This window comes from Pteropus medius, unplaced genomic scaffold (genome assembly GCF_902729225.1).
Source record: "Pteropus medius unplaced genomic scaffold, Ma_sr-lr_union100, whole genome shotgun sequence".
Lineage (NCBI taxonomy): Eukaryota > Metazoa > Chordata > Mammalia > Chiroptera > Pteropodidae > Pteropus > Pteropus medius.
The window spans coordinates 7,034,200-7,055,735 of NW_024344241.1; the positions used below are offsets into that span (position 1 = coordinate 7,034,200).

The 21,536-nt window shown below is 36.4% G+C and overlaps 1 protein-coding gene across 2 annotated transcripts in view; it reads left to right on the forward strand.

Moving 5' to 3' along the window:
- MYLK4 (myosin light chain kinase family member 4) overlaps window positions 1-21,135 on the forward strand; it is a 79,608-nt gene extending 58,473 nt beyond the window's left edge. Inside the window, exons 2-11 of one of the 2 annotated variants that reach the window (XM_039869497.1) lie at window positions 2,755-2,833; window positions 6,335-6,440; window positions 9,112-9,205; window positions 9,284-9,393; window positions 10,324-10,465; window positions 13,243-13,313; window positions 14,081-14,209; window positions 14,846-14,998; window positions 17,584-17,671; window positions 21,065-21,135. In XM_039869497.1, the coding sequence (XP_039725431.1) occupies window positions 2,755-2,833; window positions 6,335-6,440; window positions 9,112-9,205; window positions 9,284-9,393; window positions 10,324-10,465; window positions 13,243-13,313; window positions 14,081-14,209; window positions 14,846-14,998; window positions 17,584-17,671; window positions 21,065-21,109 (1,017 nt within the window). In that variant the 3' untranslated portion in view covers window positions 21,110-21,135. The remainder of the gene's footprint in view (window positions 1-2,754; window positions 2,834-6,334; window positions 6,441-9,111; window positions 9,206-9,283; window positions 9,394-10,323; window positions 10,466-13,242; window positions 13,314-14,080; window positions 14,210-14,845; window positions 14,999-17,583; window positions 17,672-21,064) is intronic. The other variant, XM_039869498.1, reaches the window with a different exon arrangement.
- Window positions 21,136-21,536: the final 401 nt, after the last annotated feature.

Below are 21,536 nucleotides of genomic sequence, written 5' to 3' on the forward strand. Positions count from 1 at the left end.
TTTCTTCCCTATGTCATTCTAAATTCACCGATATATTATTATAAAAAGAATGGGTAAAAGGTTACAAAAAGAATCCCATCCATATGCAAATATATCAGTATTTACTAAGCAAATAAATAATGAGTGAATTTAGTGAACTGAGGCTCTCCCACTGGTCTCAGTCATTGGTATAAATTTAGCAGAGGAAACAATGTCTGACATGATTTTTATCAATTAACAGAGGGTGATAGAAATCCTTTTAGGAACATCATGCTTAACAGCACTGTCTTGTTCTCTTTAATCAGTAGAAAACAAGTTCAGTTTTTGAAAACTAACAAGATGTACTCAGGGACTTGTGCTTCCTGTTTCAGCAACTTCTGCACATAATTTAGAAACACAAAGTAAAAACTCTTCATATTGAAGTTGTCCAGAAACAGAAAAGGAGAAATACAACTTCCATTTTTTGGAATCTCCTCAGTTCAAAGTTCCTCTAGATGTCAGTATTACATAGGGAAATGAAAATATAATAGCCCATGGCAATGAATAAAGACCTTGCATTATTTAAATGGTAAAATATGTGTGATATGTGATTGGCGAAGAAAAAAACAGCCTCGTTTGGAAGCTGGTTTCTTATACTCCACAGGATCAATAATTTCTCCTGTTGCTCAAATCAGATTGCTGTACCCAAAGAATGTTGGCCCAGTTTGTGGACATTTGCCACCAACACTCCAGATGACCTTAGAGGCAAGTGCTGATCTATCATCTCTCTACAGTCTTACAATCAAATTCTCAATTTTATATATTTTGATAGATTGAAATTGACTGAAACATAACCAGTTTTTATTATTAAGTCTACCTATGCTTTTACCATTGTGTTCGCACCATCCTGAATAAATGTAGAAGCACAATGGCTATCCACAAGGAGTTTTCATTTCAAAAGAGAAGCTTTGGAAGACAAAGTTACAAATTATCTTAAAAGCAACTTGTTAAACTCTCTTATTTGACTAATTTGGATATATGCTTTCAAAATTAGACTTCATTTTTCTCTCTCTTTCTCTCCTGCCTTCCATGGTAATTCTAATTTTTAATCAATGAATATTTATTTCTGCACTTTATAAACTTGTGTTCATTTTATGTCCTTCTCTCTTAATCTTCTTTCTTATCTCCAGTAGTATTGGCTGTCTGGTAGATAGTTAATAAGTATTAACAATCTACCTTGGCTGTAATCTTCTATTTCTTTTTTTCAGAGTGACAGTACAGTGTAATAGTTAAGAGCACAGACTGAAGTAGGCAATTGAGTTTAAATCTTGGTTTTACTCCTTCTGAACTATGTATCCCTGGGAAATCACCAAACTTCATTATAAAATGGAGTTAATAGTATCCATTCCAAAAGGTTGTCATGAGGAGCAACTGAGTTAATAAAGTAACTTACTTAGAAAAGTCGGTGATTGGTAAATGTTGGCTACCACATCATCATTGTCATCAGTATCACCATCATCATTATCATTATGTCTTAGTCTCTGACATAAGCACCAGGAATTCAAAGGCGAACGAGTCTCTTTGCTCATTTGAAGTAAAAAGGAAAAAAATGTTTAACAAAATGTTGCAAGGGATAGCAGGCTTGGGGGTATGTGCAAAGTGTTGTACAAGCATAAATGAGGCAGCAACTGGCTTTGCCTGAGGAAGCAGAAGGAAGCTTACCCTGCAGAGGAAAAAGTATGTATATATCAGCCTTGTACTTTCACTTGAAAAAAAAAAGTTACAGTCCCTGAGGCTGTAATCTCTCATTTTGTTTTTTAACGTATTTACTAAACATGCCTCTGTGATTCAAGGTCCCTGTCCAAAAAATGGAAATGCTCTGAACCTATGGAACTGCCCTTTGGATTGTTTAAAAGTACATTTGCAATTTGTCTTGACATCTGTGAGCTGTACTTCCATGGCACTTCATGCTTTCAAGTCACACCAATGCAAATTTTACTCCCTTTCCACAGAAAAAAGACTGATTCTGTGGACATCCATACAATTTCATTAATTTATAATGCATAACTTTAGAATTTGTGATAATCTGGGGGAATTAGGTTAATGTTTACCTTTTATGTGGTATTTAAAAGGATTTTGCTAAGCTAATTCAGAGAAGCTAAGATGGAGAAGAATGTTTATCTGCTTAGGAAAAGGGCCATCTGTTCTAAGCAATGTAAAAGTTCCATTTATAAATGCTTACTTTAGTCTCCTACTTTCTGGTTTACAAAACCTATTCACATATGTTCTCTCATTTTTATTTGATTTATATGTGAACCTTATCAAGGCAATATAAACAGAGGTCGAGAGTGACTTACGTATTATCAAAATCCTTTAATCTATTCATGAAGATTGATCTACAAACAGTACTAGAGTTTTACAGAATTTCTTTTAATATAGTGAGTTCATTTGTCTTCTAATATTATAGTCTCTATAGGGTTTCATTAATTCAGTCTGCTCCGCCTTCTAAGTACTATTTTTTTTCTGCGTTTGATTCATATTATATATGGTTCTCAGTCTGAAGTGATTTCACCCCGAGGGGATAATTAGCAATTTCTGAAGATATTGAATGTTACAACTGGGAAGGAGAATACTCTTGGCATCTGGTGGGTAGAGGCCAGAGATGCTGCTAAACATCCTATAATGCTCATGACATTCCCCACAACAAAGAATTATCCAGCCCCAGTGTCAGTACTCTTGAGGTTGAGAAACCCTGACATACTATGTAGCCTCAATTACTCAATTGCGTTTCTACAGGCTAAGGAGAAGACGTGGTCACACCCCGACCTGAAGGAAATGGCACCTGTCAAAGGCAAAAGGACTACGGCCCTCACAGGTAACGTCTGTAGAAGACTAGATATTTATAAATAAAGAAAGCTCTGCTATAAAAGTTCTGTTGTTGTTCTTACTTAGAGGAAGTTATACATTCATAAAGTCCCATATCAGGAGAAGTGTTGTTTGAATACTTTTGTTTGATTGGCTTTGGGTCCTTCTAGTCACAAACTAGAAAATCTTTGGGAATCCAATTGTCAGTCAATTGGTCATGTTCACTTCTACTTTGTTTTTCAAAAGGTTATATCTGCTAATAAAGACAAACCTGAATCGAGATGCCATTATGTGAAGCCAAAATTATACTGATCACATATATCCACCATTATAATATTTTGTGTCCCATGGTGGCTTTTAGAGAGATCTCCAAAGAACTAGCCTTCCTCTGAGAAAGAAAAGGTTAATAAAGTCAACAAGAAAAATGCTGCGAAGATCAATGCTTCTCTTGTTCAGAGAAGTTTTGTCACATTTCACACAGAAAGACCATAAGATGAGGTAGAAGATTTTGCTCTAAAGAAGTCCAAAAAGCCAAGAAAAAATGCAGATGAAAAAATATTTCATGCACTGAGAGACTGAATAGACAAGAAAACAGTAGTGCTGGAGGTGATGAGCAAGCCACTGTGCATAGAATGAACGTCCAGTGTTCAAAGGAGAGAAAAACAGGCTTCATTCTAAGGAAGATACTAGTGAAAAAGAATCTGAGAAAAAAGGGGATCATCAATTTGCAAATGAAACAATGCTGGACAAGTGTTCAAATAATAAGCAAAATGTTGATAAAACTAATGCTGATCAGTTTTATGAAAGGTAGGGGTTAAAGCATTACACATCTATAACTGATGTTTTTTTGTAAGTCTATGTGCCATTGCAACTTAAGGCTCTGTCAAAGGATAACTGAAGTGAGTTTTAAAACAAGGGTTTAGAAACCAGTTTCCCACTTGTGTAGATTTTTCTTGCTCATGTTTTCTTGCCATCATTTTTTTTTTATGCCTGTGACATTTACAGGCATTTTATTGTTTTCTAAGTCACCTACTAACTAAAAGACAAAAATAATGATTATTAGACTAACATCATTCAGTATTTTTTAAGATAAAATAAAAATTTCTTACTTTTAACAATATAGAGCACACCCTTCCTAAGATCAAGAATTAAATAATGATCAGATTTGTAAGTTAAAAACCTAATTCTTAAAAAGTTTACCTATCCATTATACATGATAAATTGCCTATTTTTCCCCCAAATATTGTGAGGATTGAGTAATAAGTAGATTATTGAATGATTCTTCCTCAACTGCAAAGTTTCACTTATAAATTCAGTTAATGATGCAGCCAATTAAAATTAATTACTCTATGTTATGATGAGCTACAGAATCTATTTGGAATAGAAAGTATCCAAACATCTGTGGTCTTATTTTAGGGATTTAAGATATAATTCTGATTTCATTTTTTAATTATTTGAAACCTAATCAAGAAGTCTAATTTTCCAAGAATTAAGCATAAATGTCAATGTTTACTAAGAAAGTCCATCACTGCGAACATGTGCTTAGTAAGGTCTGGAGCTGCTGAAAAACTGAAATTAGGTCAATCCTTTCACCAATAAAGGTTTACTCTCACTGCTATTAATATTTGGAGAGATTACTGCTTCTTTTATTATGCTTTAATTTAGTCATTTTTCTCTTTTATAAGGAAAAGAATTGCAAAAATGAAGATCAAATTAGGTATCCATGAAATGACTGTTTTTGTAAAGGGTCAGTGGAATAATTGGGGTTGCGGTGAGGTCATTGGGGATATTCTCGGGTATCCTAGTTATCTATAGCTGTCAACTTGCTGCTTAGATCTGATGGGGAAGCATTCTGCACCATTTTATCCCCAAACACTGACATTGCCAACTCTCTGTCACAAAGCTTAGGTCCCTTCACCAAAAACACCATTTCAGGAAGCTTTAGTGCTAAGAAATTTGACCACCTGAAAATTTTCTCCCTGAAACTTTGAGAGATACAGCTGAATTTTATTTTCCAGGTATATGAGCAGTGTAAAAACCATTTCCACATCAAGAGTCCTCGGAAACTCAGCAGCAATAGGACATATTTTCCAGAATGCTGAACAAATAAAGCATGCTGACAGTAGTAAGCAGAAAGTGGCAGAGAACTACTTCATCACAGAAGACAACAAAAACAGCAGAATAGATATAGTGGATACAGGCGAAGCACTAGAAAGACACACTGAGAAGGACAGAAGAAACCAGACAAGTCTAGGGGAGCTTATAAGGCCAACCCCTAGAGTCTACTAGAATTAAAACCTCCAAACAGCAAGATCTGGTGACTCCATTGGGTAGAAAAAGGCTTTCGTTTCAGCCTTTCAACAAGCATTTCCAACTAAATTTCACTTAGCTTAATAGCCTGAAGGATACATAATGCTGCATTGATGCCATTTGAATAGGTAACTCAATCACTTTTTTTGGTGGGGGGAGGGATCTGAAAAGATGATAGGCACCAAGAAAATTCTTTCATGACTTCTTTATTTTTCTGTATATTTATGGCATGCAAAGTGAATGTCCATATCAAATCAAATTCCCAAAGATTTATATCATCTGAATTAAGAAAAAATATTAATAGTTGTCAGAGTGCCTAGCATGAGTCTTAAAAAACTGTTATTGTTTTTTGAGTAAATGTAAGTTATTATTTACTCACTTGCCTTTGTATCTTTTGTATACATGTAAGAAGGTGCATGTAGTAGGTGCTTAAATAATGAATAAATGGGGAAATAAATAGGTTCATGGAAAGCAGATTTTAACAGCAGTAATCATAGAAAAATAAAAAGAACACTGGAAGTATATTCTTGAGTAATTATGTATTTTAGAACTGATCCTGAGCTGGACTAGAATTTAAACATTTAGGATAGAAGGTATAAAATGGAAGAAATCTGAGAGCTGTGGAATATATACTTAGCCAGTTTTACTGGGCATTTTATTTCTAGCCAGGAAAAATTTATCTGGGTTCTTAAATATGTCTGAAGTGAAGGCTAAAATATTTTGGAAAGTAATATATAATAATATCAAACATTTCAATAACATGAAGAAACTTTTCATTTTTTTTCTCTGCTTTATTAAAATAATGGACTATATATCAGTGGTGCTTTTGAAAAAATAGAACAAAATTTCTCATGTTTGAATTTAAATGGACTCAGGCTTAAAAGTATAACCTATTTGGATTGTATTGAGGTTGGAAATTTTCAACTATTTTTGACATTTGTCAAAAGTTGTCCTGAAGATCATATGAACCATAGTTCAGTGGTCCTAACATTTTTTTCTCAAACATGTCAAGTGTCACCTCCATAAATCACAGGTCATAATATGAAATGGAAATTTATATTACATGGAACATTAGGAATAAAATAGATAACTTGTATTTTATTATTAAATGAACAAATTTTCACTGTGAGACAAAATGCCTGGTGCCATAAAGAGTTTTGTCTGCTTAACAGATGGCCCTTCTTTCTCTCTCACCTTCTAGATGAAGTCCTGGCTCCTCCTGCCCCATTTAATCACCGAATTGTGATAGCCAAACAAACAGCAGTCAACAGTTTTTATACAGTGAGCAGAACAGAAATTTTAGGAGGGTAAGTAATGCTCGATTTTAACACACTTTCAACAAAAGAAGAGACCTTGCAAAGAGACGGATCCTGAAGATTTCATAAATATTTGCCACTCTGGGCCTGAAAATCAGAAACATTACAAACATTTTAAGAGATTTTAAAGATTTCTGAAAATCATTGATGCCAGAAAGATTGAAGTGGTGACAGCGACTAAACTTTGCATTTATGTTTTATTTCTCATTTGTAATGTCTGAAAGTGAGAGAAATCCAGTGTGTGTCTAAACTCAGAAGGTTTAGAAGCTGTCCAAAACTTGAAAAGTGAGAAACAAAATATAGAAATGAGTTAACATTGTGTATTTCTTGCTGCATGTTTGGTTTTCCATTTATGTTGTCATTGTATGGATTATTATTATCCATTTCAATCAATTATTTTCTTCACTGAAAAACATATTTGAAGGACATCGAAATGCACAATCTCTCCCTGAAGAAAGAAGAGTAAAGTCCATCAGGAAATCATTACTGGGGATAGTCCTTCCTCTTCTACATTAGTCACATTCCCCCTATGATATCTATTTAATTTAATTTAAATTAAATTAAATTTAAAGCCTAAATTATAAAGTTTACTACCATCAACACACATACCTACATAAAATAGGAAGAGGAAAGCATAAAATTTATCCAAATATATACAAAATTTACTTAATAATACATTGAAAAACACCCATAGCTACTGTAATGCATGGTTCTGGAATAGGCAATTAGGGGTGTGGTTGATATTTGTAAAGTCCCTTCTTCCTCTCCCCTTTCCATATATCTTTTGCCCTCTGCCACACAGAACCACCTGAACTTTTTTCTTCTCAGCTGGCTGATCATGGAGAATTCCCCTTGAGACTATGAGGATGGGCTGAGAGAGAAATGGGAATTCTGAAACATGAATAGGTACCATGGGAGCCTGAAGTATTACTGCCTGCAGCAGCTTATTTAGGATTTTAGGGATTCAGTGACAAGGCAGCAACTTTCTCGAAAGTAAAGGAGTTATAGGCAGAAGCAGCTTTGAAACAATCCCCAGGGTTTGTGCTGTGTTTCAGGTGAAGGTCTGTCAATGATGCCTTAAAAACTTCCTTTCTAACCCTTTGGGCAGCATTGGATCTTTTTGGTCATACTGCAGTCTGGACCAGCTGCTAGTCATCCCCTGTCTGGGCTCCATTCAAAATTGGCAGCCATAACTCACTCAGTAAATAAGTTAGAGAAGCATAATCAAATGTGTGTTTTTGCTCCAAAATTCAAAGAGATCATCAACTGGTATACCTACTTTTTAGTACTAAGAGATTCCAGATGCAGCAAATTATTTTTCACTTTTGGCAGAGATACTGCAACATGTCCAGGATCACTGGATCTCGAAAAACTTGCCCACAGTGGCGATCTCGAAAAACTTGCCCGCAGTGGCAGGCCCCTAAATTTACCTGGGATTCATCTCCCAGTCTATGGCCTCTAGGCTATTTATCACCCTTACTCAACATATTCAATTAGCATGAGGTTATCAGTATGGTGGACCAGTAGAAACAGTGAGAGGTAGCCTAATTATTCAAGGCACTTACAAAATAAGTCAGTTGAGGTTGTATTGAAGTTAAACAGTGATGTGGCACTTCTGCCGGGCCCAGGCAGTTCTGGGGGCCTTTGCTAATTAAGAGAAAAAAACATTTTCTTAATTAGCAGCCACATATGAGATGTTCATGTGCTCCAGTAAAGAGATTACACCTGGAATAGTGGTTTGAATTAAAGTCATCATTTAGCTATGTTTATGGGACCCATCTGCTTCTGCCCAGGATGCGCAGCTGTGTTGAATGGGATGTGGTGAAAGGCACTACCTGTCTCTGTTAGCTGTTGCCAAGACCCTCCCCTCTGCAGTCCTGTAGCAATGTGGTGGCCTTAGGTGCACAGTGTTTTTAGGGAAGCTTCCCTGTCTCTCTTGCCATGATAGCCATCATTGCACAGACAGGCACCTGTGTTCTATTTTACTAAATCAGGAATCAAGGCAAGCAAGTCAAATTTAAAAATTGTTCATGAGGCTGCAGTTCTGTGTGTGATTTCATTTGTCAGAAGCTGTCTTACAAAGTATACATAAATTTATGTCCAAGTTAAAGTGTCAGAAAGCTCATAGATGATTATGTAATATGTTTTCGATTATATGTGTCTATATGCAATATTGTCATTACTTTTTATTTATTTATATGCAATTTCCAAAAATAATTTCATGTGCCTGATTCACAACCTATATTGTTCACATGCTTGCAAAGCCTCACTTATTACATTCATATGTATTCACAATGCTTCTATTTTTTCTATAACAGAGGTTCTCAGATTTTAAAGCTCATATGAATTATACAAGGAATGTTGTAACATGCCAGTTCTGGGGCCTCACCCTAGATTCCTGTTTCAGTAGAGCTGGAGTAAAGCCAGGAAACATGTATTGCTTATAACCCTTCAGGTGATTCTGATGCCAGTGACCCACAGACCACACCTTGCCACTGTTGTAGAAGTTTATTAGCTATAGTAGATGCACTAATAGGTTTGTGCATTCAAACTCAAAAAGAGAAATGCCTCCGGGCAACTTCCCCATCCATTTGGCAGGGGCTGAAGCCAGGTCCTGGTGGGGACAGACGCTCATGCTGCACCTCGTCCTCTTCTTTGCTAGGGGGCGCTTTGGCCAGGTTCACAAGTGTGAAGAAAAAGCAACAGGTCTGAAGCTGGCAGCCAAGATCATTAAAACCAGAGGAACAAAGGATAAGGTAAAGGCTGTGGCGTTGCAATGTGGATCTCCTCCTGCCGTTGTCTTCACTTCATTAAGCATCTTACCTTCTTCTTAGGATGAGGTGAAGAACGAGATCACCGTCATGAACCAGCTGGATCACGTGAACCTCATTCAGCTCTACGATGCTTTTGAGTCTAAGAATGACATTATCCTGGTTATGGAGTAGTATGTGTTCCCTCCTGCCTCCTCTTCTGCTCCCCGGCAAAGCTGTGCACACACATTCAGAGAGTCCTGCACCATCCATGACCATGGAGTGCAGCTTTGCTCTGTCTCAGTAGTTGCTAGGTCCACACTTGGTGTACCACTGATTCTGACTTGCATGTATGAGACAATCTTATCAGTTTCAGAAAGGAAATTACTTAGAAATAGACATCTCTACATATGATTTTATTAATAAGAAGTAGAATGACAACCTAGATCTAGCTTTACATTTAAACTATACTGTCAAAAATCCAGTTTAAATATTATTCTGGTTAACCTGGAGAAAAGTGGTTTTTGAACTACATTTCACTTTCAAGCTAATCACTAATACAAAGGTCATGTTGAACTCAATAATTAGACATAAGAAACTTCCATTTAAAATCACCTTTGTAAAAATTTAATGTGGTTAGTTAGTAAGTGAGTAGTATTGGGATTCAGTTCATTTTTTCCTTACTTTGGGTTTCGTTTATCATTTTTCAATAAGAAATTTCAAACACTAAATATCTAGCATCAGCCACATAGAAACACTTTGTCACTAAAGTTAATCTAAAGAGACTGTCTAACGCTCACTTGGTGTTCGGAATTCCCCTCCCCGCTTTCTTGGAGTCCTCTTTATCTTTCATACATGTTAGAAAATGGCAGATGTGTTCTCTCTCCAGAGCTGTAACCGCTGAATGAAAGGGAGTTTGAGGCTTTCCATTTGTGAAATTGATGGTAGCTAAAACAAGGGCCTTCAACCTAAAAGTCATCTAACTGAGATAGCAAAGATAGAGTTAGAACTGTGTGCACACTTCTGTTGGAAGAGTTAGAGGAGCTTAAACACCAAGCTGCTGCAAGAAAAACATGTTCATTCAGGAATCATGACTAAAGACTTCTTTCTTCTTCCCTCTGCAGTGTGGATGGCGGTGAGCTGTTTGACAGGATCATTGATGACAACTACAATCTCACTGAGTTTGATACTATCCTGTTTATCAAGCAGATATGTGAGGGAATACGACACATGCATCAGATGTATATTCTTCATTTAGACCTGAAGGTAGAGCATGCTTTATATCCCAACCTTCTTTCCTTATGGGGATTGGATGACCCTGTCAGATACTGTACACCACCTCAGGAAATTGATACTGTCACTAGGTACATATTCAGGAATTAATAAAAATCTAGATTCTTAACCACATTCCCCATTCCCAACTTCTGTCATCTCCTAATATTTGCACATCTCCTTCTTTAAGGACTACTATTTAGATTCTTGTAACTTGCCTGTGTGAAAGGAATCCATGTGGGAGACGGTTTCCCTAAAAGTTTAGAATTTAAATCACCATCACCACCACCATGATATTTTTGTTGTGTCTCTGTCATTATTAGGATAAGAGTAGGAGGGAAAATTTTAGCTAACTCAAAATACCCAAAATAGTAGACAAACTTTCCAGCTTTCCAAGAGTCTCCAGCATTCTTTTGACATTCTTTTAGGAAGCTCTGGACTTTAGGGATTTGTTTTTCTGTAGGCATGCTAGAGCACTGAGGAGAAACCTATGGCAGAATGAAAGACAGAGCAGCCAGCAGAGTAGCGCTAAAATGCTAAGGAGCAGAAAAGAGTGGTAGGAGTGGGGCTAGACACCACGCTGGAAATGGTGGAAAGCTTTTGTGAGCAGCAGGGAGCCAAGATGCCTTCTTTTCTTCTCTTATCTATGACTTTGATCTCTCTCCCATTATGAAGCCCCTAGGATTGTACTGTGCCTTGTTACAACCAATGAAAAACCCAACTTTGACCAATTCTAATATTGGGGCTAAAAATCATGAAATGCATCTTCTTGTGTGGCTCAATCATTTTCTCATTTCCTTGTTTGCACAGCATGGCAGTGAGATAAAATATTCTATATAACATACCAACTATTGCAAGTCAGCAGGCATTGTAGAGCTAAATAAATGTAACTTCTTTAAATAGTTTTCCATGGGCCTCTTTTCTTATAACTTGGCTTCCTTCACTGTCTTGATTTATGTGCATTGCCTCTTGCATTCACAGGGTAGGAGGAAGTAGCATATAAAATGGCAAAGTCAGAGGTTAGAAGTCATTAACAAAGCTCTTGGCTATGAACTGAATTTGATAATGCATATTTTCATTGAGCATTTCATTGAGTGTAGATGTTCTACAGATATTCCTAAAGAAATTCGATTGGCAACTAGGACCTGACTTATCATAAGTCAGACAATTCCATATGTGGCTTCATAATGTTTATTGAGGACTCCTAAGGGTAATTTTAGTTATGGCTTGTATATAAAGATAATAATAAAGGCGACAGCTGGATGGGTTGTTAAGGACCAGTCATCTTTTTTAGAAAGATCCTTGGAAGGAAAAAGACCAAAAATATTAAGAGTGCTTGTCACTATGTAGAGGAGATTATAGGTGACTTAAAAATTGCCTCTTCTATATTTTTCTGTTTTACAAATCTTATTCAATAAATATGCTTTAATTTCATAATAGAAAAAAATAACTTTTTGAAGTGTCCTCAAAGCTGCTTCTTTACATTCTGCAAATTTTTTATGAATAGTATTCTTTGACAACTGAACAGCTTTATACATGATTGATCAGTTATTTAAGCATGAAACCAAATTTTCTTATATAGCACCCACTTCTCTATAAATAGTTTTTACTCATAGATATTTGTTTTAAAGATATTTTAGAAAAGAACTGCCAGATATTATGCCCAACCAAATGGACTCTATTGAATATTGATAAAGAGATACTATGCCATTTTATAAAGTGTTTCTGAGTTTCTGATCTCATTTGAACCTTCTCTCTACCCAGACAGGTATGTGTGTTGTGTGTGTTTGGGGCGGGGGGCGGGCGGTTCGCGGCGGACAGCCAGGATCCCACCTAAAGGAATGAGATGTGGGATCCTGGAGATTTGACAACTCAGTGTATGCTCCCCAGTTCTCAGGGAAGAGTCCGGATTAGAGCTTGAGAATTTCAGACAATTTGTTGAAAATTTTCTCTTTTAAGAATGACCTTAACTTTAATTCAAATCTCTTATGTTTCTCTGACCTTAGTTTTTCTGTCCTAACAGATGTAAGTACACTTGTAAGACATTTTATAAACACTGAGTTGCAGTGCTATTATCTACATTTTCCCCTCTTCACCACAAAACTGTCACATTGGCAGGGCAAGGTCTTACCGGCGTCAAACTCCAAGGAAACACATAGTCCAGGGTTTAGTCATTGAGACCACACTCAGTAAAACTTTGGAATTGCAGAGAATAAAGAATGAACAGCAGAGAAAGCCTCTCTTTGACATATGACTTTCCCGTAGACTAAGCACAAAGGAAAATCTGGAGGTCAGTAGTGTTCACATAATATAGCGTAGTCAGTGTGGCTGTTTAAATGAATCAGGCCATTTCTCTTCAAACTCATAAATCCTTGGGGAAAATATTCCTCCAAGAAAGAGAAATTCATACTTAATAATTTTTTTGAGGAAGGCAGAGGTCAAGTTTGAGACAGCTTCCATCAGTGCATTTAGAAAGTACTGAAGCAGCCTCCTTTTCTTCCCTCAAGGAGGCCTCTGCCTGAATTCACACATCATGGTAAACTGCAGAACCAGGGAGAGGAACAGGAAGGATAATGCAAGGTTGGCATGGTACCCACAACCTCATCTACCACATAATTAAAGAAGAAAATACCCACACAGACAAACCAGCCCCAAAGTGAAAGGCCTGATATGTTTTCCTTGAGCATCATTGTATTTTTAGTTGTGGTTCAAGGACAATTTGAGTGAATGATGGTTGTTTTCATTGCTAATGTGTCTCTTTCTCCTGGCAGCCTGAGAATATCCTGTGTGTGAGTCGGGATTCTAAGCAAATAAAAATTATTGATTTTGGATTGGCCAGAAGGTATGCCTATTTAGACATAGGTGTATGAATGGAGTTAGGGAGCATAATGGGTGTTGTTTCTTTTCAAAGATAAATCTGATATACCCCTTGGTTTCATACCCTCATTTAAATTTGACTTAACAAAAACTATGTTTCAACTTTACATTGCTGATTTGAATATTTAGAAGTTTCTATAGTGCATGCAAGAAAAATTATGAAACATTAAAACCTAATCCAGTGAAGTTATTAAATTTGAAAACATAAATTAAAATTTGTAAGAGTTTGTCTTAGTCTTTTACATTTGTTCCACCTGTAAAGAGATTTATTTTAAAAAAATTAATAGTGTAAACAAGGTTACAAAGGGTTCTGGCACATATAAGGTTCTTAAAAAAACAAAGAGCACATTAATGATGAATATAAAATAGATGTTGTCAATCATTGCATTTTATTTAGTTATTAGCATGGGCTTATTCCACTACATGTCAAGGATCGTGTCAGTTTTTCTTTTGTCATATACTGTAATTTAGGTGTTCTAATTATCCTGAGCATCTTTCCTCACAACTGTTTTAGATTATTAAGGTTTTACTGTATGAATTATGACTTAAAACTCCTAGAACTTCTTCACAAGTGTTTGACGCTTTGTCTTAAATATGTAATTTCCTTTAAAGTCTATTTATTTTAAATTTGCCGCATGGCTGAAGTTATTTTGTCTTGTAGACTGCATTTTTCCAATTTCCATGATTTTTGATTGACATTCTCTATCCCTTCACTTGTCTCCTAAATTTCAGATACAAACCCAGAGAGAAGCTGAAGGTGAACTTTGGAACCCCAGAATTTCTTGCCCCTGAAGTTGTGAACTATGATTTTGTTTCCTTTCCCACTGACATGTGGAGTGTAGGGGTAATTACCTATATGCTGTAAGCAGATCTCCAGTCTCTCTGACACTTATTCTCAATTGTCATGCATATTCTAAGAAATTTTGTTATTTTGAATAAAAGCCCTGATTTAGATCTTTCAAGAATAACATCATACCTATAGGCTTTGGTGAATCCTATAGGTGAAAGGAATAGATTCTTTCCCTGCACATCATCTGAAAAAGTAAATGTATGCCTTCTTCACTAATCACTTTAACTCCTAGGACACCACCCAATGCCTTAAAAGTAAAACAAACAAACAAACAAACAAACCCTTGTGTCTTGATCTTCTAAATGACTAATGTTAGTCTTATTCCCTAGAGGCAACACTCCTTATGTTTGCCATCTGAGTGTATGACAGACTTTATTAGCTGTAAATGCATTAAAAGGAAGTTGTACTGGTCTTTGAGGTTCATATTCAAGTGTAGATGCTGCCTTCATTGTTGCAGTTGTTTAATTAGGAGTTGGGGTGGGGGAGGTAAGCATCTCTTTCATTGTAAAAATTTTTATAAAATTATGTTTAATTATTAGTTTATTTGCTTTCTTTCAGTTTTAAATGACAGAACTGAAAAAGAAACCTGTCTGTAAAGGGTTTGAAGCTCTTTAAAAAATACTCACTCTGGACCATGTGTCTTATAGACTTAGTGGTTTGTCCCCTTTCCTGGGCGATAACGATGCTGAGACCCTGAACAACATCCTGGCCTGCAGGTGGGACTTAGAGGAGGAAGAATTGAAGGACATCTCAGAGGAGGCCAAGGAGTTCATCTCCAAACTTCTGATTAAGGAGAAGAGGTAACCCAAGTTCTTTGTGGGCTCTAGAAAAAGTAGGGATAATAGTGAAGCAGTAGTATACCACCAGGGTTATCAGAACTCATGTCAGATAACAACTGAATTCCTTTAGTGAAATCTCTGATGCCTGTGCAAAGTTGTAAATAGGATGAATCTGATGCTCTTGACCCAGTTTACTGATGTCTGGGACTCCTTTTGTCATAAGCCTTGAATGGGGCTGCAAAAACTTTCCACTGTCTGCCTTTTGCAATAAGGCTCTCGCAATTAAAGACTCTTGCCGGGTCTCAGTGGACTCACCCTCTGAAGGGTTTGAGATGAGTTATTTCCATGATGCCTTTCACATCTACAAAGTACATATATAGCTCTATGTAACTGAACATTTAACTATCATTTTATTTGAGAACTTACAATGGGCCAGACTATGCTAAGTGCTTTATAGACATTTCCTCTTTCAACCCTCACCCAATTTCATAAGGTGGAAATTATCATTACTATTTTATAGATGAGACTTTAAGCAGTTTGCCCAAGATCATACAGCTAGTAAATGGTAGAATTTATATTCACATGCAAGCTGACCTTCCCCAAGGCCATGTACTTAACTGTTATACATTACGTGGCCTTCTAATTTCTATCATGCTAAAACCACATAATTCAAAATTTGGTGGATAAAGAAGATTGATGTTGAAATATAGGGGAAATACATTGCCATTAATCTGTCAAACACACGGTTTCAGATGATGTTACATCTAAAACATATTATAGTAGATGGTATTTAAGATTCTCAGGCCAACAATACTTGCTTTATTGTTTTGTTATCTTTGTGGCTTTTAAGTTATTAATAAATATGACTATGAACCAATATTCAGTGGGGTGCAGTGGAATGGGGTGGTAAAGAAACAACAAGGATAATGGGTCTGGTGCAGTGCCTGACACACAGGAGGCTCTTTAGGTAACTCATGATCTAATAAAAAAGATAAGTATTTTTAAAAAGATATAATATAATGTGGTTAATGCAAAAAATAGAGTATGTTGACAAAGGCCAGAAGAGAGAAAGGGCAATAAACAGACATTGGTTTTATCTTTAATGGAAAGGCACACAACTGATGTTACTATTATTTTTATTTATACAATACTGAATGCCAGGCAGTGAACAAATGAAAAATGTCAACTCTATCAAATCTTCAGTGGATGAGAATAAACATTTATTGAGAATCTATTTTACAGAAACATTAGGTCCTCACTTAATATTATTGATAAGTTCTTGGAAACTGCAACTTTAAACAAAAGGACATATAATGAAACCAGTTTTACTACAGACTAATTGATATAAATAAAATGGCATTTTTCTGGTCACGAAAACATCACCAAACTTCTAGATAATGACCCAAAGTACCAAAAATAAAGGTGAGCTATACATACATTAACAAAGACTAATAAAAACAGACAGAGTAATGAATGATTTTCCATCCCACTTATTCCAGTCCAAGGTTGAGGGTGGCCGCAGCCCATCCCAGCAGCTCAGGGCACAGGTGGGACCCGCCCTTCCATCTCAGGGTCACTCACATACAGCCACACTCACACAGACTGGAACAATTTAGACATACCAGTTTACCTCAGGTGTACATTTCTGGGATGTGAGAGGAAACTGGAGTCCCCAGAGGAAACTCACGGAGACATGGGAAGAGTGCACACTCCATACAGAGAATGGCCCTGGCTGGAATCAATATTTTTCTCATCAGCGTTATAAGAAAATGACGTTAAACAAAATGACGTTATTCAAGGAGCTGTTGTATACTTTGTGTTATCTGATTTAATTGTCTGGATATCCTGTTGCATGTGGATATTATCACCACTATTTTACAGATGAGGACATTGAGGCTGAGAACAGTGAAGCAGTCACACAGCTCCTCAGGGCAGATTCAGATCCAGGCCATTGGACTCCAGCCCCCGTGTCCTGCCCACTCCTTCAGTTTGAGGGTTTCATTAATATCTAAGGAGCAACAAATACACACTTGGGTGAAATGATAACTGGCTCAGTATTTGAGTCAATACTTGATTAAACTAAGACCAATGCCAAATACCACTATCATAGAATAAAAATTCTCTCGATACTTATATTAACTTTCCATGTATTTCTCTATCTAACTCTTCAAAACACCTTAATTCAAAAGTTAATAATACATTTTATTCAACAGTTTTAATACATATATCACTTTTGCAATCATCGAAATCAATGTAGCATTTTGTTCTTATAATAATAAACATACATTTATTCTTCAATTGACTGATAGAAATTCAATTTACACATTTACATTATGAATGGTTACGTATATTTGAAAGTAAATGTTCGGTTACTAATAAAAATTTTGAATTTTTTGCCTTTCTTTGTCTTAGCCATGTTGTTACCCTGATTGGATTAGATAGTAACCCACACAACACTGATAACTATTCCAGAGAAGGTGGAATTGATGTGAATTTGACATTTGGCATCTGGTCTTCCAAAGGCAGTGGCCAGAGCTGAGGCTGACTGGCAGATGCAGGCTTCGTTTGGTGCGTTCCCACTAATAACCTTCTGAATTTCCCTTTAGTTGGAGAATAAGTGCAAGTGAAGCTCTCAAACACCCTTGGTTGTCAGACCACAAGCTCCACTCCAGACTTAATGCACAGGTAATGAAGGCTCTTTGTTTTTCCTCTTCTAGTTGGCTTCAGTCTTTTGATGATCAGATGCTAGAGGTGTCTTAGCCTTAGGTGAGGTTCCTTCTTATTCCTTTTCTTGCAACCTTCAAATCTTGTGCTAGTGTTAAATTGCTTAAAATACTTTTATTGAGCAGTTTGTATTTTTAAAATAAATGTTAATTATGTTATCATATTTATTATTAAATCATTATATCCATTATAAACTATACTATGTTCACATACTTAAGCATATAGCCTAAATATATAAACATATAAAATTTGGAAGAATGTATGCTAATGTACATTATGCCCCCTTAAAACAGAACTTAGAATTCTAACTTCTATGCTTACCTGGGTTAGTCTGCTCTGGGCACCAAAAATCATAACACTCAGGTCGATCCTGATATTAATATATGTATATGTGAAGGGTACTCTTTCTAGAGACTAAATGAAGTGTTTGTTGAGAATAATTGAGCCCACACTCTGCAATAACTTCTTACAATAAATTCCCTAACTACTCTCATTGCCTTAATTATCATTTATATTATGACTTCCACATCTGTCCCTTCAGCACAGATTTCTTTCCTAAACTTCAGGTACATATATCCGCTTGTGTATTGGACATTTCCACTTGGATCTTCTCAGTCCTAAACTAAACTCATCTCCCCAACAACCTCACCTCATTCTCAACCATGCTCCCAGAACAAACCACTTGATGGCTAAACCAGACCTCAGGACATCTTCTTTGTTTCCTTTCTCCCTCAACCTGCCTCTCCCCCCCATCTCACATTTAATTTATTTCCAAGTTCTGTACATTATTTTCCCTTATTACTTCTGGAATCTGTCCATCTTCTCCATCCTCATGGTTATCTTGGAACCCATTCACCTGAATTACCACAATAACCTCCTCTACACTATCTCCATCCAAATCACTGTTGATTATACAAAAGACACAGAAGTAGATGTACAACATATAAGCAACTTTACTAAACATTTAGAATGTTCAACTGGGCAAGATATATATAGAAGCAATCTATGCCTTCAGGTGTTATTGAGGGTTGATCTTACATGAGCATCAGTTAAGATGGTCTCTGTCAAGCGCTGGCGTAGAAAGTGAGTTTGATACACTTTTATTTCCTCCATCTCTGCTCCTCATCCTGCCCATTCTCTGGGGTTTTGGAATGGAGCTTTTCCACTGACCAGTAAACCTTGGAATGACTATGCTTTCAGGTACTCATTTTTTCCACATTCAGTTTTTATTGAAATTAACTTTGCTTCTAAATTCGGCATCCGTACTAAGTTTTATTTGTGTCTGAATATACCTTTCCTTGATAATTAGTACTGATGTCAAGTAAAAATAGACTTATTACCTAGTCAGTACCTAACCCAGACTACATAAACTGCTTATTAGGGTTACCAACCTATTTTGGGTCAGTTTTCCACCAATGTATTTTTATCCAAGCTTATTGATGTCTAAATACACTTTGACATGTAGGACAATATAGAAACCACAGCAGATAATTAATGACATTATACAGTTTAGAAAATGTTTAAAAATATTTTAACAACCATATAACAACAACAAAAATTACCTTTCTGTTATTCTATCCAACTACCAGCACCTAAGGTAAATAGATGTTTCAAGAATGGTGAGGATTTTTAAAAAATTTATTGTATACATCTTGTTAGTTACCATGAAAGTTATAATTATTTGCCACTGTTCTAGGCACTGTTCTAACTACTATACAAATATTAACTCATTTAATCCTCATACCAATCCTCAGAAACAAGCACCATTATTATCCTCATTATGTAGATGAGGAAACTGAGGACAAGGGTTAAGTACTTGTACAGGATCTCATGAGGAGCAAGTGATGGAGCCAGCATCCCAGACCAGGCAGGCAGGCTCTGGAGTTTGGTCAGAGCTTCACCGTTCGGCTATCCTGCTGCATAAAGGGCTGCTGGTCAAAGGGGACCTGATGATGTTTCCAGAATGATTCACGTACCATACAGTTTTGGTATTAAAGCCAATATTCAAGCTTAATATGTTTTATTTTTCAATGAAATAGTGAAACTATATTTTTTCAGAAAATTTATTTTTGGAAAAGTCTTGGTTTTCATATGTTCTATAAAATGATAATTTAACTTTATGTTGAAAATTTAACTTTTATCCAAAATTATTTACTATTTAAATCTTAATTCTATTTTTGTCATTTATAAACTTTTATTTATCTCTCTTAATTGCTTCATGCTTAAAAGCACTTGTTGCTTCTTAACCACTTAGCATGCTTCTATTTAGTCACTTAATTTAAGAATATTCTTTTCTTAAAAATTAAGGTCCTGAAGTTCTCTGCCTTCTTTATTAAGCTCAAGGCAACATGCTGTGGTTCTCAGCTTTTCCTATGACCCCAACCATTCACACACAATCCATCTTTCATTAGACACAGCTCTCAACTGGGGTAGAACAAAGTATTCTCAAACTACAAATCTATTAGAACCCTGCAAGCACCTACCACAGACTTAATAAATGCTTTGAGGCTGAAGGAAGGGAAACTAAACAAATATGATGAGGTTTCTTTTCTCCCACAGCTTCTACCTTTTCTTCTCATTTCCAGCACTACTCCCTTAGCTCATGCCCTTCTTTCAATTTACTGCACTAATAAAATAACTTACAAGCTGACATTCACCAAATAGTAATTTCTTTAATTATAACTGATCATATTACTTGATCAAATAGTCTTCAATACTTTGATCAAACAGTCTTCAAGTGTCCCCCATTGCCCACACCAAACCCATCCAGCAGTCCAGGCCTGCTCCAATACATCCCGATGTTGGTTTTTAGTCTTGTTCTCCGCTACTCTTTCTAGATCAGCCCAAATCATAAAGATTATCTAAGAGCTATTTTAAATGCAACTCCTTTAAGATGGCTCTTCTCAGTCCCCAAACTGGAGGTACTTTCTCTGTCTTCTTGAGCCTCACTTGTGGCACTTAAATAACTCTTGTGTACTAGATTTGAAAACTTTGGAAGAGGCAGTTTCTGTATCTGGCTCATCTTTGTAGCTTACTGCAGCCCCAATTTCAGTCTTGATTCTCGTGCTTTATCTAAGTGAATTATGTCAAAGGAAGTTTGACAAAACACACATGTGTAATATTTAAGTGCTTGACTCTGAGGGGAAACGTTGTAATGACAGGCGTGCTAGAGAAGAGTGGGGAGCATGTCTAAGGTGGACTCTTAAGGCGGGTCAGTGTTCCTGTCATTAGCAATTAGGCTTCAAGAACTTTTCTTGAAGAACATTTTCTACTCAGTAGCAAGTTATTGACTCAAGTGTTTTCATCAGTCAGGAACTGATGAAAAAGTTCTAATCCTTCCCAAAATGTCTCCTGGTTTTCTAGAAGAAGGATTGCTGCTCTGATGGTCAGGACCTTGTGACCAAATAATCTATGGAAGACGCCCATTTGAAAGGTTGGTCTCTGGTCTTTTCCTAAAGAGGTGTTTGTGTAAGTCTTAAAATAAAGGATCAAGAAGGAAATTAAATGCTTGTTGCACTGACTATGTGGGAAGCGGGGCAGTGTTTTGACTGAGGGGGAGGGCCCCAAAATCAGACTGCTGTACTTGCACCCTGACTATGCTATTTTCTAGTAGAGAAACTTTAGTTTCCAGATTTGTGGGTTGAGGAATAGTTTTACTTCCTAAACTTTTGAGTGGCTCCAATGAGATAACTCAAGCAAAGCCCTTAGACCAGGGCCTAGCACATAGTAGGTGATCAATAGGTACCAGTAACTGAACAGAAACTGTCTCTGGTAGTCCTTACAACAATTGTGTTGGACTAGAGGAAGTAATATCTTTTTCTTTCTTTCTTTTTTT